At 45.2% G+C, this 17568-nt stretch overlaps 1 protein-coding gene across 6 annotated transcripts in view; it reads right to left on the bottom strand.

Moving 5' to 3' along the window:
* RGS12 (regulator of G protein signaling 12) overlaps window positions 1-17568 on the bottom strand; it is a 91629-nt gene that overhangs the window by 38817 nt on the left and 35244 nt on the right. For 5 of the 6 annotated variants that reach the window (XM_033160949.1, XM_033160947.1, XM_033160948.1 and 2 more), the window contains 3 exons: window positions 9853-9874; window positions 3516-3685; window positions 2397-2489 (listed from right to left, as the gene is read on the bottom strand). In XM_033160949.1, coding sequence (XP_033016840.1) covers window positions 2397-2489; window positions 3516-3685; window positions 9853-9874 — 285 coding nt within the window. Of the gene's footprint in view, window positions 1-2396; window positions 2490-3515; window positions 3686-6669; window positions 6840-9852; window positions 9875-17568 lie in introns of those variants that run through there. The other variant, XM_033160950.1, reaches the window with a different exon arrangement.

Below are 17568 nucleotides of genomic sequence, written 5' to 3'. Positions count from 1 at the left end.
TACGCACCTGTAAATAAAATATTAAATATACATATAATAAAAGAACTTTCTTTCATCTGAAGAAAGCCTATCAGTTCTGGTTGGAAAAAAGTTATGCGCTACAGGTTTGTCATGAGGCCTGTTTTCCAAAACAAAGTGACCAAGAAAATAGGCTTTTTAGGTACCCCACTTTCTCAACATGCTATGTTCCCAGGAAATGGTTCGTTCCCAGAAAATTGTTCGTTAGGCAAGCATTCACATAACAAGTCAATGACTTCCATTATTTTCTATGAAAACATTTCTAACCCATGCTTTCTCTCCCCATGCATTCCGCCCGAAACTGCTTCAGCCCATCAGCAAAATCCAAATAAAGGAAAAACTGATTTGTTCAATTTCCACTCCTCCCTCCCTCCCTCCCTTCCCTGGTTTCTGCCCTGCCAACCAGCAAACCACCAACAAGTACAGTGATGCCCCGCTAGACGAATGCCTCGCTAGACGAAGGCATTCGTCTAGCGAAAACCGCGGTTTGCATTGCCGCTTCGCTAGACGAAAAACCCGCTAGACGAAAATACTCGCAGAACGAATTATTTTCGTCTAGTGGGGCACCACTGTAAACAGGTGGGCACACTCCAGCTGTTCAGATCTCTGAATCAGCTGTTTGTGTAGAGATGTTTGTGCATTAATTCCTTGTGTTTGGGTAACTGAAATTTTTGATAACTAGCTTTCCAGGCTCTTAGGTTATGCTATGCTTTTAATAGGTTATGTTATACTCTGGATTATGTTATGTTTTAATGGATTATGTTTTAATAAGGATGAGAGTGTTGGAGATATGTGCAAATGTGTATGGTAAATCCGGTCTTTGGGTGTTTGATTTTCGTTTGTGTATACTGTGTATATACGGACAATGACAATAAATAAATCTTATCTTATCTTCCAATAGAGGGACCTGTGTGTGTTGTGTATCACATCTGTGTGGGTAGGGGAAGGCAACTCTGCAGCATTTGTTGTGCCCCTCTTCACAACAGCCCCCTCCATGCTTACAGCCAATGTGTTGAGGGGGCAGTAGAACTGCACCTGCTGGCCCTAACCCCAGTCCCAACACCTGTGTACCTCCCCACCCCTCCCTGACATCTCAGAATTTGCACATAATGTTTGCAAGTAAGCCCCACTCAGTGTATAAGTGTCAGCAATGGGGTTGGCAAGCAGACTCCTGCTGCCCACTCCATTATTTCGACTTCAGTTGGACTGCAATATGCATATTTCACATATCTGATTACAGCTTAACATGCTGTTCTGAAAAATAGTGAATGAATGAATGAATGAGGGGGCAGGACAGCCTTCCTTACCAGGGTCTAGGAGGGGGCCCATGTGATATCTGGAGAGGGCGCCTCCAGAGCCCTTGCACAACTCTCCCAGAGTTCCAGAGCTCTTTCCATGTTGCCTCCCAGGCTCTGGGAAGCTCCTGCACGATTTTGTCGGGCCGTCCGACATCTCACAACATCTCAGGTGGCAGGCACAGTTCTGGGGGTCGTGCAATCCCCGAGGAAAGTAACACATGCATAAAAGTAACCCCCAGGGAAAGTAACTACCTGCTTGGTCAGTTTGTTCTGGAAGAGGGCACTGTGGCAATACTAAATGGCATATCCTTTTGCTTATAACTTGTCCTGCCTATCACTCTTCTATTGCAAAACCAGTGCCACTGGTACTTATGTGGCCACTGGGCCAGGCATTTCCCAGCTCCCAAACATGCCTAGTGTGTGCTGAAGAAGTGGCATAGGGAGCCGCTTTGCCGCCTGGGGCGGCCAACGCAGGGGCACCCCTCTGGGGGTGGGGCGCTGCTCCCTAGCGTGTAAGCGCCGTGATGTGCACAGTCCACCCAAGATGGCAGGCGTGAGTGGCTGGCACCCCTTCCGACTGTGCGTCGGCGCGGCAACTTTTAAGGCTGCAGCGTGCGAACAGCAGCACAGCGTCTGTGCTGCTGTTCGCGCGCTGCAGCGTTAAAAGTTGCCACGCCGCGTGCCGGCTTTGGAGACACTGATCGTGGGGGTGGGGCCCCGCCCCAAGTGTCACCCCCAGAGCGGTACCTGCCCCCTGCGCCCCCCCTCGCTCCGCCCCTGTGCTGGAGCCTTACCAGTGGCACAAGCATGGGAGAAGGGTAGGGAAGTGCCCACACTGCAGAGTGGATGGATCTCACCCGAAGGAGGGGGGTATTGTTGCATAGAATCTGAAACATTTACAGTTGTATTCTCCTGCTATGCCATTCAATTCGGTTCAGGAAAAGGAACCCTGAACTGAGAAGCCTTAGGGCTTACCCCAACCCAGCTAAAACCATGAAGACCTTCTCCAAAAAATTATACAGCACTAAGTTACTAGTAGTTCATATATAACATAAGCAGCACATGGCCATAAGGTCCTACCTCTTTTTTGTCATGAGCGGATATGTGGTTAAAATATTCACAGGCCTGCCAGAATAAAATATTTTCTTCACTAAATTCCTTCCGTAAAAATTCCTAGAAAAAGAAATGTGATTAGCTGTCACTCAAACATGGCCTGATTCAAAAGTAATTACAATATTCCAGGGACTGTTAGGTCTCAATTTCTTTACCTTTAAGTAACTTTTCCATAGAGGGGAGTATGGGAGATAAGAGGGTTCCAGACATGATCCAATGGTAGTTTTTCAATGAAACAATCATTTACTGTACTTAAATGGCTTCGCACGTCTATTAACTGATAGCCCATTTCACTTACTGAATAAAGAGTGGGGCTGATGTGTTGACTCTGCCTCCAACATTGAGCAGCCAGGCTAGCCCTGCCTACAACTTGTGCACATTGAGCATAGCTGCTTATGCATAGGTGTTCCTCTTTGGGATGCTTGCGATCAATGCACGGAAGTTGGTGGCTGGGGAGAGTCCGGCCGTGTGAAGTTGAGGGCATGGCCAGCAGTGCAGCCCGACTCAATGTTCTATTCATGGAGCCCCTTCATGTGATACACACATGGGTTCTGTAGACTTCACACTGCTAGAATTAGGATTCGATCTAAGATTTGCCCAGCAATCTCTTTAATTTGCCCCGCTGATTGCAAGAAACTGCTCACAATACTCATTTTAAAGAATGCTGCACCCCTTTCAAGCAATAATCACTTTTCCTGAGGATTAAAAAGTGAAAATAAATGACACCCCCACATGGTCACATGTAAGTGACAGTACAAGCCAATGTGCAAGTCTTTAGAAAAAGCAATCTTTTTAATGTTCGTGGAGGAAGCTTGAAATTTCTAGCACAAATATAATTTAACTGGTATTTGCACGTCACTATTTTTATCCCGGTAGAAAGAATTTCTGACAGGCTTCGTTTAGACTTTTTGAAACATAAAACGGGCCCAATCCAACAAAAATGAGCGTATTTAATGCAGGAGATTTTACACTGGAGTTAATTCTCTTTTTGAAATAAGCTAGATTTTATGCACAATTTGTTTTGGATACTTTTTGTTTAGGTTAATATAAATACCAAAAAAATTAGCATTTTTGTCCCTTACTTACAGAGAAATATCTTACACCAACTGGGTCCTGCAGAAGCCGTTCAAATGAAACTGCCCAACTTGCAACTCTTCTTTCCCGATGTCGCCGGCAGCTCTGGACGCTTGGGAGGCTCGCATTGCTGCTGAGGCTATTATCACTGACACAATCCTTCAAATCCGTGTTATTTAGCTCTGTTGTGGGAAGAAATGACCAATTAATTTATCAACAAATTATCCCAGAACATCGGTATCACCTTAACTTACTGCGTTCCATCATACCTCTCCTCCCTTTCGTCTGTTGTCCATAGACTGGCCTTCACCAAAGCGAGGTTCAATGTTTTTCCCTCCAACGTCCTGAGACATAGATTCTCAAAGGGCCAAGCCTCCGCCATGTGCGAATGTGATAAGGAGACACTGGAGTCTCTCCAGCACATTATGTTCGCTTGCCCCTTGTTCAACGTGCCACGGGCAAATCTGCTGGGATCAATCATACAGAAACTAGAGGGCACCCCACCAGAATTCCACCTCGCCCAAATCTTGCAGGATAAGGATACTCATACGACCCTGTAAGTGGCAAGGTTCCTGGTCGCTATCCTTACACAAAAGCGACGCCAAGGAGCACTACAAGCTAGCTAAGGCTTAGTATGCCATTCTATTTTATTCTATTTTATTGTTACTGTGGTGTTTTAGCGGCTGTTGTTCCCACTTGCACAAGTTGTTATCTATGTGTTTTTTTTTACCTGTATGGGCCTATGGCCATAAATAAAATTCAAAAAATTCAAATTCAACAAATTACAAAAATGCAAACTTTTCAGGAAATAAATTTCAGCTACAATTTCTGTATTAAACTATTGCTCTGACACCGCTGTTGAGCCGGAGAGCATAATCTTGCACAATCAAAACTTGGGCCTCACAAGCTCCTCTCTCACTTGCAACCTGTACAAAACAGACTACCCCTCCCCTCCAGTGAAGTAGTGCAGACTTTTTCCAATTTGATTAGAGCCCAGGATGCACATGATCATCACAGGTTCAAGCACATCTTTGTGTCTATCAATTCATCACTATGCTGATGAAACCTAGTTCTATTTCTCTGTTCCACTGGTACCAGGAGAAGCAATGAAGGTGCTGAACCAGTGTCTGGAGGCCCAAGGGGTCTTGTTGGCTAGGAGAACCTATGCCCGTCTTGGGCTGGTGCAGAAGCTTCATCCACTGCTGGATTGATAGATAGTTTACTATTGCATTTTTCTTTTCTTTTTGTGTGTGTGTGTCGAAGTTATAGAATTGTTTTATTGTATAGTTTTATATGAATGAATAATGGATTACGGTCGGAGACCAGCTTATAAAAACACATTTGGGGGAACAATCCTGGAGGACAAAACATACATATAAAACTTTGTACATGGAACTACTGGGTTCCATGATCACTGCAGATGGTGACAGCAGTCACGAAATTAGAAGACGCCTGCTTCTTGGGAGAAAAGCAATGACAAACCTAGACAGCATCTTAAAAAGCAAAGACATCACCCTGCCGACAAAGGTCCGTATAGTTAAAGCTATGGTTTTCCCAGTAGTACTGTACGGAAGTGAGAGCTGGACCATAAAGAAGGCTGATCACCGAAGAATTGATGCTTTTGAATTATGGTGCTGGAGGAGACTCTTGAGTGTCCCATGGACTGCAAGAAGATCAAACCTATCCATTCTTAAAGAAATCAGCCCTGAGTGCTCACTAGAAGGACAGATCCTGAAGTTGAGGCTCCAGTACTTTGGCCACCTCATGAGAAGAGAAGACTCCCTAGAAAAGACCCTGATGTTGGGAAAGATGGAGGGCACAAGGAGAAGGGGACGACAGAGGATGAGATGGTTGGACAGTGTTCACGAAGCTACTAACATGAGTTTGGCCAAACTGCGGGAGGCAGTGAAGGATAGGCGTGCCTGGCGTGCTCTGGTCCATGGGGTCACGAAGAGTCGGACACGACTGAACGACTGAACAACAACAACAACAGTAAAATTAATGTTTATAAATGCAATAAGCATATAGATACTTAAAAACTTTCAAGATAAGCTACCGCAGAGAACTGACCTGGGTTCCTCGCGGAACCGGGTTTAGGGATTTTCTAACGAACTAGTTTGGATCAGGGGAAGGTCTATGCCTGCATATCTGAACACAGAATCTGGCGACCATCCGGGTCGTCTACTGATCTTTGCCTAACAGGAGCAGGTCGTATTTTTGCTTTTCCGGGACGTCAGCTAGCCTCACCAGCATGGAATCAATGGTCTCACTATGTGCCTCTTCATAGTTTTATATTTTATTGTGGCCTACTGGTGAAGCGCAGTACATACAACATGCAAGACACGGAGAAGGAGGGCTGGATGAAGTTATGGAAGACACTCAAAAGTCAACCACCCACCCATCACATCATGTGGACAAAGCCATACCTGCGCTCAGAGGGGGACAGGGGAGTGGGGTGGTGCAGGGGGACCTTGCCCTCTATTGGGGTGAGGAACCCTTTTCAGCTCAAGGGCTGCGTTCTGCTTGGGGCAGCCTTCCAAAAGCAACATGCCAGCAGTGTGTGTGTGTGTGTGTGTGTGTGTGTGCAAAAGTGGGTGGAGCAGTGGGTGTATTTTTATGCAGTGAGCTAGTTTCCACACCCACAGCTCTACCTCTACATCCTCTAGACAAGCAAAAGGCATTAATATAGGGTTTCTATTAATGACTTTAACAGTTGGAGCAGTACAGTTTTACTTTGCATTCCCACTCCAGCAGATGAAATTAAAGATCCTTCTGGTAAGTTATTAGCAATTTTATGCACACTGATAAACAAACCCTCTCTTTCTTCTTATAACATCTCCACAACTGTTACAAATAAAAATGCAAAGTGGGGCAATTGTAACTGAATGGAAAGGCAAATTCAAATAATTTTCCTATTTACCCATTTCTTGCTTTCATAAAAACACTACCCAAAATGGAACCTTTTAAAATAAAAAAGCTAACAATATTACTGATTGTAAGTGGGTGTTTTTTTTTAAAAAAAGTTTTAGTTTAATAATCATGCCGAAAATATTTAAGCAAAGAACTATCCTATCAAAACAAATATTTCCCATGCAATCATTTTTACAGTGAAACAGCACAATCCTATTCAGAATGTCTGTACCATCAGCATCACTGAAGGTATTACCTTGATAGAGCTGGTAAGAGCCACTGTAGTGCCATTTAACCAAATCCTTGAAACCATTCACTGAAAACCATCCTTCTGTATCCATTCCTAAAGCAGATCCATTCCCCTAGAGCACGCTTGATAGACGCTCTCTGAGCAGTGTGGAACATTGTTCTTCTGCAACACCTGCCACTATATTACAACATCTTCTTCAAACATCTCTTCAACAAATTACACATTTTTTACTTGAACGTCTATTTCCCCTTATAGCCACAAGAGATATCCTCAATATACTTGGCACAAAGCATTATAAAAAGCTGGATAAATAATTTAAAGAAAGGGCCTTCAACTGCTGTCGCTGAAGGAACATGAATTATTCACATTGTACTGGCATTGCAAGTAACGGCAGCTGATTTGGACAGCTAAAGAAATGAAACACAACGTATCCCTCCATGCTCCTCAAAAGACTTTTCCTGCTAGCCATTACAAGGGGAGCAGGGAGAGAAATGGTTGGGTTTGTTCTGGGTGTTCTGTCGCCTGCACTTCAACCACTGTCCTACACATTCGACTTAAAGGTCCATTTCATGGTTTCCAGGAGGAAGATTAGCCTATGTCACAGGACACTCAGGCTGGTCCAACCTGGTCTCCCTGCTATTCCTTGCTCTTTTGTTCTTTTAAACTCAGTTCAGTCAGGGATCCTAGGTGCTGGGGAACCTTCAGAAGCACTGCTTCATTGACTTCCCAGTGCAGGGCGGGGACTCAGCAGCACGATTCCTTTTTGCCTCAGGTGGCGAAACAGGATGCGCTTCCCCCGGTCTAGTGGCATGGACATGGTCCCTTTCACTTTCAGCCAGGCCTGGGACAGGTAACATTGAACCCTCCTTTCCTTCTTTACCCATGCCCTTTCCCCCCATTCCCTTTTCTAAGTTTAGCCAAGGTTCTGCTAGCTGGATGTATTTATCTAATAACCCAAAATACAGTGGTACCTCGGGTTAATAACTTAATTCGTTCCAGAGGTCCGTTTTTAACGGGAAACTGTTCTTAACCTGAGGTACCACTTTAGCTAATGGGGCCTCCCGCTGCCACTATGCAGCCGCCACACGATTTCTGTTCTCATCCTGAAGCAAAGTTCTTAACCCGAGGTCAGGGGTGTCGCTGGGGGGGCGGGCCGCCCTGGGTTCCAGGGGAGGGGGGGTGACACTTGGGTCGCCCCGCCCCGCCGGCGGCCCCCAAGCAAGCTGCGGAGCGAGGCTGCTCCGCCCCACAGCTCGTGCAGGGCCCACCTACCGGCACCGCTATGGGGCTGCCCTGCCCCTGCTGGACAAGCCGCCGCGGAAACGTCAGTGCCGGCCCAGACGCGAATGTGCATGCGTGCACTCCGTCTGGGCTGGCGCTGCCGCGGCGACGTTATGAGCCCGCCGGGTGAAAAGGCAGCTTGTGGGGAGCTGCCCATTGCGCTCGGCAGCCCCACAAGCCGCCTTTTCACTCAGAGGGCTCGCAACGTCGCTGTGGAAGCAGCAGCAGCAGCGGCGGGAGCCCAGCGACGGAGTGCGCATGTGCGAGATGTCGCGCGTGCACACTCTGTCTGGGCCAGCGCTGCCGCTTCCTTGGCGACGTTGCGAGCCTGCCGGGTGAAAAGGCAGCTTATAGGGAGCTGCCGGTCGCGTGCAACAGCCCCACAAGCCGCCTTTTCACTTGGCAGGCTCGCAACATCGCCGCAGAAGCGGCGGCGGGGGCCCAGCCACAGAGTGAGCACGCGTGACATTTCGCGCGTGCACACTCAGTCCTGACATTGTGTCATGTCGTCGCGACGTCCCGCCCCCAGGGGGTGCCTCCTCGCGCGGAGCCTTCCTCCACCCCTGCCCGAGGTACTATTTCTGGGTTAGCAGAGTCTGTAACCTGAAGCGTCTGTAACCCGAGGTACCACTGTACAAAATCACAGCCTCGGTAAAACCAGTTACAAAGAGTGATGAACTTAGATTAACTGGCAACCATAACAGGTTTGAAAGAGAAACAACAATTTTTGCCCCCTTTTCAGTGATAAAGATAAAATTCTCTCCAAGAAAAACACCCAGCAGGGCCTCTAAAAGCCTGCCTGGAAAAAGCTGCATTAGGGGACTCCTGGTAGTAACTACAGAAAAAGAAGATGTGAGTGATTATTTCCAACATCTATCTCTAAAAGATCTCTAGCATATTTCCTATCTACGAGCTATGAAGACAAAACATTAAGAAAGGCCAATGAAACAGCTCTTCTATATTTAGATATTGATAAAATTGTAAATAAGCTTCACAATCACTAAAGGCATACCAAGGAAGGTGGAGTACACACCTCACAGGCTTCAGCATGTACTATACAAATTTTGCAACTTGAGTATACTTGTCTCTCTCTTCCTGTTCTCTTTTCCTTTTGCATTGAGTCGTTAGATAGTCTGGCTACGTGGACAGGGACCGTATTGTTTATTAACTTTATGGTGCTTTATAAATTATTAGTATTAGCAGCAGTAGTAGTAATGGAGGAGGAGCGTTACTCGGTCAGTCTCCAGGCACTGATAGTGTTGTTGTTGTTGTTGTTGTTCAGTCGTGTCCGACTCTTCGTGACCCCATGGACCAGAGCACACCAGGCACGCCTATCCTTCACTGCCTCCCGCAGTTTGGCCAAACTCATGTTAGTAGCTTCGAGAACACTGTCCAACCATCTCATCCTCTGTCGTCCCCTTCTCCTTGTGCCCTCCATCTGATAGTGACTTTAATGCAAATCCTATTTGGGCATTTTAGGTATGATTAACAAGGAGACAGGGCAGAATCTGGATGAGTAATCAGGAAGAACAGATGCCTTGATATGAGATTGGCCCACTGCACAACTAGATTTTCGAGGATCACACCCTCCTGGAGGGAGCTCCTGGCAAACCTGGACTTGGCTAGAGGATTTAGGTATTGCACTGAGAACATAACAGAGAGAGATCGGCATTATACTCAATAAGCTCCACTGAGACATTAATATTAGGTCTGTTTTCCAAACAAATATGGCTAGCCATTATGTTGATTTGATTCCTTTATCTTTTTGTTAGCCGGTTTGAAGGTTGTTTTTGTAGTTTTACAATCAAGTGGTATACACATTTTATAAAACAAAGTTGCTAAAATCTTCATCCAATGCCACAGTGCCAAATTAAGAAACATCAAATATTTTCACATATTAACGCTTACCTCCATCAGACACAGCTGCACACTGCAAAGAGAGAGGGGGGAACATCAGTTACACATAAACTGCTATAGATAATGAGCATTGTTCAGTTATCAAAAATATATGAACCAGACTTTTGTTCCAAATTCACTGATAATTTTGAGCCATCCATTGCAGCCCCTTCAGGGCAATTTCATTCTCCCCACCAATGTCAACAAACTTGTTCCCACTGGCTATAAAGGGATTAAGATCAATTTTGGGTTGTGGATTAGTAACATTATTTGTATGTAAGGGTTTTAATCTATTCCCAAGGGTGACCAGTAGTCTTTGAATTATCTACAATACACAGTTAATATAACCCAAAGGTTTCTTTTGGTCCTGTTTTGGTTTTAATGGAGACATCCAGGCCCTGCTCAAACTGAAGAGTTTATGAATTTAACATCTTAAGACAGTTTTCTTTGCTGCTTCTCCTATGCTCCATGTGGAAGACAGGATTTATAAAATCTTACAAGGTCCAGAATGTTTGGAAATCAAAGAGGTTTTGTCCACATACAATTTAGGTTCAAAATATAAATTTGTTTCTTTCTGGCTTCTGTGTGGACTGCGTTGAATATTTTGATTTATTTATTTTGCCAAATAAATAACCAGCACCAGGAGTCTAATACGATTAATCACAGATTTACTTTTTTTAACCAAGATTCAAAATACAGTCATCTTGCTTTCCAAGCCTATTCACAGCTTCTTAAAATACCTTTGTTCTGTAACTCAGTGGAAAATGTTGCCTCCCAGCAGAATTTATTATTTATCAGACTTACAGATTCTGTCATCCCAAAGCCTTAAGGCAGGGAGCTAAACTAAATTATCCAACCATTCTTCCCCTCCTTCTATTACCAAAATGCATCTATTACCAAACTCCAAATAGTTTAAGCTGGCAAGTCTGGAAAAGAATTCGATACCTTTCTCCATATCGTGAAGGGAGAAGGGCAGATCAGCTCCCCAAACTGGGGTTTAGCCACTATTTCTTTAGACCTTTCCCCCCTTCTTCGGGTGGAAGTGACTTACAAAGTGGGAGTGAACAATTTCAGATTTTAGTGCAGCTGTGATGAAGCAGCAGCCTCTCTCCACCCTAGCTAAAGGTAGCAGTGAAAGCCATTCTTCTTAATTGGCAGTGAATGTGAAGCAGGAGTGCTCTCTCCTGACACTGAGTTCAGTCCAGGTTTCTCTTATCTGTATGACATCAACATTCCACAGATCCTGGAAACTTACAGAGCTACTTTTTTAGAAAATATAAATGTGTGTGTTTTTAAGCAACTTTCTATTTAAAATTTACAAACCTATATAATTCTGTGAGTCCCCTGAGAAATGTAGCAATCGCTACATTAGTTTCTGGGTGTCCTTGTTTTGCTTCCAAGTTCACTATTAGATGGAATACCGGTAAAACTCCCACTTTACTCACAGAGTGATCTACATTAAAAGCAATTAAAAACAACCTTTCGTCCTATGGACAGCTGCACCATCTGGAAAACTATCAGAATTGCAGACTTGGAATATTTAGTATAAAACTGAAATTAGATTTTCCATTATAAAAGATTAAAGTGATGAAGGATTTTTTTAAAAAATTGGTAGTAAGTTCCTCATTGGTTTCCCCCCAACTTAACACAATTGGCTTAATAAAAGAATTTTGATTTTTTCAGTCTAGGTTTTTTTGGGGGTGGGGGCAGCTAGGTACTAACATCATCAGTTTTGGAATTACTTTGGGCTATTATTAACTGACCTATTGGTAAACTTTATGCCCTCCAGTCTGACTTCACCCCCAGAAGCGCACTCCATTGCCTTGCGAGACAGATGGATGCCAACAATCATGGTTATTATAATACTGAACTTTTGTGAATGGTTGCATGTCCATCTGCCATGGATGCTGTAGTTGAGATTCCTGAACTTCAGGGGGTGGACTACATGACCCTTGGGGGTCCCTTCCAACTCTACGATTCTGTGATTCTATGACTATTGGATTGTCTATGGGATATGTATCTGTGGGAAATGAAATATGTAAATAAACTGACTATGGTTCTTTTTTTACCCATTTCTTCATGTAGGCTTTTTTATTTCTAAAGACTGACTGTAGAGAAATGCCTGTCACATCCTGTTCTCGTTGCTTCCAGCATGCAGATGGTTGAACTGTAAACCAACCAGCAACTGCCACAGTTTAAGGACAAGTAATGAACTGTTAGTTTAGACAGTAAACCATTTTTTTTTGCAGAACACTATGACAGCCTAGATCTTCTCCCATCCCTGTCAATTTATTAATCTTTTCAACACATTTTCTCAGTTCCAGTAACTCCATAGGAATACTGACTGGTACAATAACAATTTTTTAAAAATCTAGGGAGATGTGTGACATCTTAAGTCTTTCCTACCTCTTATTCTCAGTATTTGCCTATTTACAGGAATGTAATTGAATAAATCATTTGCAACAGTTGAGCGTTCAACCCTAAACAAGATCCCTATTTCACATAATCACAGATTATTGATGTATGTTAAGTGTCTACCTGCTTGAGGATCACAATCATAGTTGCTTCCTTTCACGAATCTGGCATTTGACTGCATATCAAACATTTATAAAACAGTTTAGAAAAAGATTAGGATATTTAGAATTGATATCGAATTTGATATCTAAAGTGGACACAATCCGCCTGCCACTTTGATACTCAAATCCCAGACTACTGAAGGGAAGCAATTTTGATCATGATTCCCAAGCCGAGAAATGACACTTAATATACAAAATTGTATAGATCTATTTGCCTTCTTATCATGTATCATAAGATTATTCCCTAAAAGATATTCTCTTTTCTATTGTCTCTTTTTTGCTGATAAGCAATTTAAAAGGGTACCCCTCATAAATGCCTTAGGGGTTTCCCAAATTATTTCAATGATAGGAACTCATTCAGTATTACTGTCCAAATATTGCAGCCATTTCTTTATTAAACAGAAGAAACTTGTTTAGGCGACAATTTTCCTAGTATCATTATATCTAGCAAAATTTAATTCTAAACTTGGGGCCTGCTTTGCACAGGTCTGTGCAGCAACATGACAAGCCATTGCTTTGTCAGTCAACTTTGCAGAAAAGTGTGTGTTGGTGGGCAACAAATATTTAATTGGATAGGAATTCCAGACACTGATTCAGCACCTGCATAGCATCACCTGATCCAGATGGAAGACACAGAGCTGGGTGTCATCAGCATACTCATGACACTGTGCCCCAAATCCCTAATGACCACACCCAACACCTCCACATAGATGTTACAAAGCAGGGAGGACAGGATGGAGCCCTGCAGGATCCCACCACACAAATGCCATGGGGTTGAAGTGAAGTCCCTCCTTGGTATTCTCTGTTATCAATCCTGTAGGCAGAAGTGGAATCGCCGTAACAATGTACCCTCGGATCTTAACCAAGGATGGCTGATGGTATTAAAAGCTGCTGAGAGACTGGGGAGAATTAACTGGGTCCAGATCCCCTGTGCCTCTTGATCTGGGTGACCAAATGAGTTAACCCAGGCTTGAAGCCAGATTGAAATGGGCCTTATACTAAACCACTTCCGAGTATTAAATCTGCTTCCCCAACGAGTTAACAATTTTTATTACAATCTGGTGGAGAAAATAGCTGTTACCAAAATTAGAAGCATGTATACAACATAATGATATGGTTTCCAAACTCCTATTTTATAAACAAACTAGTGGTTTAAGCCCGTTAAAAAAACGGGCGCTAGAATATATGTGGAGGGGGCTGGCGCCCCGCCCCCCCGCCCGCCTGCCAAAGCCTGCTTTAGCCGGTGGTCGGGGGTGGTGGTGGAGAGGCAAGCAGGGTTTTCTCTGCATTAGCGGAGAAGCCCTGCTTGCCCGCCCCGCCCCCCGCCCGCCTGCTTTAGCCAGTGGTCGGGGGTGGAGGAGAGGCAAGCAGGGCTTTCTCTGCATTAGCGGAGAAGCCCTGCTTGCCCGCCCCGCCCCCGCCCCCCGCCAAAGCCTGCTTTAGCGGGAGGTGGGGGGGTGGACAAACCCGGAGCCAGCCACCCTCTGCGCGCGCGCGCCTTGCCCTCCTCCGTCCGGGGTCCCCGGCGCAAGAGGCACCTCCGCTGCGGGACTGCTGACTTGCTGCCGGTGCTCCTGCTGCCTGGCCTCGCCTCTCCGCCGGCCATGTCTCCATGACAGTGGGCTCGTGTGGGCGGAGGGAGCAGGAGAGCCCGGGGCTTCCGCGGGCAGAGCAGGCCTCAACTCTTCCCCATCCCCCTCGCTCTCCGCCGGGCTCGCCCCCCCCCCTGCTGCCAACCCCCTCAGAGCCAGCGGCGGCAGCAGCAGCAGCGCCATGCAGGCCAATGGGGCAGGGGGGGATCAGCAGCAACAGGCTCTCGTCGCGGCAGGAGCAGCAGCGTGGCCTCCTTTCTCGGCTTCCCCTGGCCACTGGAGCGCCAGCGTTCTAAATGAACCGCCCCGCTTCAACTGTCGCCGCTGCTCCCGGCCATGTCTCTCCATCCAATCCCTGTGTCCCTAGGGCACATGCGCAGTAGCGCAAACCCAGAGACACACGGACTGGACACAGAGACACTTGCATTTTATATATATAGATAGCTGTAGTGAGCCCTCTAGTGCATCTAGCACAGTGTAACCTACCATATTGATTATAAAAACTACTTCCTCCCCTGAAGTATACCATGTGTCAAATTAAGATCCAACTGGACAAAACAACAACCCCTAGTCTCCATTTTCTTGTCTCATGAATCTACCACATTTTACTCTTTTACCTTGATTAACAAACAGTACAATCCTACACCTGTCAACTTAGAAACAAGCCCCGGAGAGTTCAGCAGAGCTTTACTTCCAGATACAGTAAATGCATGTGGAATTGTAGCTAAAAATCAGTATTATAGACAAGAAGAAAAATAAATGGTGTTCAAACTATGTTGCACTCTTAGTGATAGAAACCTTTTCTTATTTGGGATAATTTTTAAAGACATCCTGAAGATACCTGGCCAATGCCTGCTCCCCCGCCTCTCCCCTCCTTAAGATTTTGCCATCTTCTTCAATGCTATAATTGAATCTGTTTGCTCTGACACCCCTCTCCCCTTCCTCTTCCAGATCTCCCTCCTTCAGAACTTCTGTCAACCATTTTTCTCATTGTTTAACTTTGACCCTTAACTACAACCACTTGCTGGCTGCAATGAGGGTGTGTGTGTGTGTATGTGTGCGCATGGCTGGAATGTACTGTACAAAAGGTAAAAAAAAAGTCAGATATGTTGACTTGTGACTCCTGGAAGGTTACTCTCAAGTTAATACATTCTTTGGGCTACTTTACTTGGCCCTTCACTATTCTCTCTACAGTGGACGCTCGGGTTGCAAATGCGATCCGTGCAGGAGGCGCGTTCGCAACTCGCAGTGTTTGCAATCCGCGCTGCTGTGTCTGTGCACGCGCGTATCTCAATTTGGCGCTTCTGCGCATGTGTGAGCACCAAAACCCGGAAGTAACCCATTCTGTTACTTCCGGGTTCAGTGCGGTGCGCAACCCGAAATCGCACAACCCAAAGCAGCAGTAACCCGAGGTATGACTGTATATTTAGTGTTCACATCCTATGGCTTTCAATACTAACAAAGCTACTGACAACCTTGGAATTATTATCTCTGAGGGCAAGTTACTGTTTTAAATATTTTTCATTGTTTCTACATTCTTTAGACATGTTTTTACCTATATTGTTTTACCACTTTGTTGATTGCTACTCTGGGCTCCTTTGGAAGGAAGGACAGGATAGAAATAAAATCAACAAATAAAAAAGTAGTTTATATGCTGATGAAATCCTGTTCTACTTCTGAACCAGTCTTGCATCTCCAGGTGCTTCTCCAGATATTTCCACTTGTGTGCTTTACGGTTCTCTCAAGCTCAGAATGTCCAAAAACAGTGTTTTCGTCTTTTTTATTTGTATGCATTTTCTTAATTTATGCCTTCGACATTTGAGTCAAGGCAATTTATGAACATATAAAAACCGCTAAAATAGTTTTAAAAACGGTACAAAAAATAACAAGATAGGTTTAAAAATAATACAAAATGAGCAGAGGCACCTTCTCTTGAAGCTGGAAAAGCCTGTTGAAATAAAAATGTCTTCCGTTGTTTCTAGAAAGTAAAAATAGTGGGTTCCTGTGTAATATCTCAACAAGAATGGTGTTCTACAGAACAGATACAGGTAGGTAGCCGTGTTGGTCTGCCACAGTCAAAAAAATTAATCCTTCCAGTAGCACCTTAGAGACCAAGTTTGTTCTTGGTATGAGCTTTCGTGTGCATGCTACTGGAAGGATTTTTTATTTTTTATTTTTGTTTTGACTAAGGAACAGAGGCAGCCGCACTAAAAGCCTTGCCCAAGTTACTGTGGGGTTGGTTCTTGAAGGAGAAATTCTTCTGCAGAATGCAGCAACTGACTGGGTATACAAGCGATAAAGCACTCTCTGATGTAACCTAGTCCTTATATGTGTAAAGCCTTAATACTACAAACACTTGAACTTGGCCTGGTAGCACATTGGAAGCCACTGCAAATCCTTCAAACAAAGAGTTATATTCTGGTGATAGTCCCCCACCCTGGCAACCCACAAGCCATCTAACCACTGTGTTTGGCACTAGCTGCAGCCTCCGGGCCAACCCCAAGGGTAGCCCCCCCCCCATACCTCTGCTTTAATCCCTTTACAGTGGTACCTCAGGTTACAAACACGTGGGGTTACATATGCTTTGGGTTACAAACTCCGCTAACCTGGAAGTAGTACCTCGGGTTACAAACTTTGCTCCAGGATGAGAATAGAAATCGTGGCAGCAGCGGGAGGCCCCATTAGCGAAAGTGCACCTCAGGTTAAGAATGGTTTCGGGTTAAGAACGGACCTCCGGAACGAATTAAGTTTGTACCCCGAGGTACCACTGTACTGGCTTCCATCCCTTCCAGGCCCTTGAACAAGCCAGAACCCCCCAGAGCCTCTCAACTGCCCCCATCCACTGGTGGAGCTTCATGCTCCGGCACGGGGGGTGGGGGGTGGGGTGGGGTGGTGGAGAGCAGGTGGGGGCGGCGCCCGCAGGGGCGTGGTGCGCATCCTGGGGGCGGGGCATGCCGCCTGCAAGGGTGTGGCGCCCAGCACGGGCGGTGAGGGCAGCCGCGATGGCACCCCACCAGGATCGCGCTGCTGGAGGCAATGCGCTCCCCCCGCACTTCTCTTCTTCCACCAGTGCCCCCATCTCCTTCCTCTTGTATCCTGGCACACACCTCCCTGTGTCTTTCACTTCTTAAGCACCCCCCACCAACCATCGGAGGGTTTCCTTCTCCCTGAAACGACAACTGTTTTCTCCATTGCTGCCCCTTCTGCCTGGAATTGCTTCCCAGAAAGTTTCAGAGACCAACTTCTTTCTTTACTTCAAATCCTTCCTCAAAATTCACATTTTCCATGAAGCCTGTGGAACAACCCTCGGACCCTAACCTTACTGTAACTAAACCTCAGTAGGTGCAGCTGAAGTAACTGCATATTCTTCCCATTTGCCCTGATATACCTTCCCCTGTTATTCCTTTTGTGTCTATTTTTTAGATTGTAAAGTGTCATGCATACAGCAACAAGGTGTATGAGAAACAACTTGAACGGTATATAAATGATTGCTGTTATCACACAGCAAATACGCCTGTTCTAGAGTGTTTCATGTGATGTTCTGTACTGGTACTTTTCAG

Source organism: Lacerta agilis, chromosome 9 (genome assembly GCF_009819535.1).
Source record: "Lacerta agilis isolate rLacAgi1 chromosome 9, rLacAgi1.pri, whole genome shotgun sequence".
Lineage (NCBI taxonomy): Eukaryota > Metazoa > Chordata > Lepidosauria > Squamata > Lacertidae > Lacerta > Lacerta agilis.
Note: the sequence above shows the minus strand (reverse complement) of the source record. Positions and strands in the feature narration are given on the sequence as shown.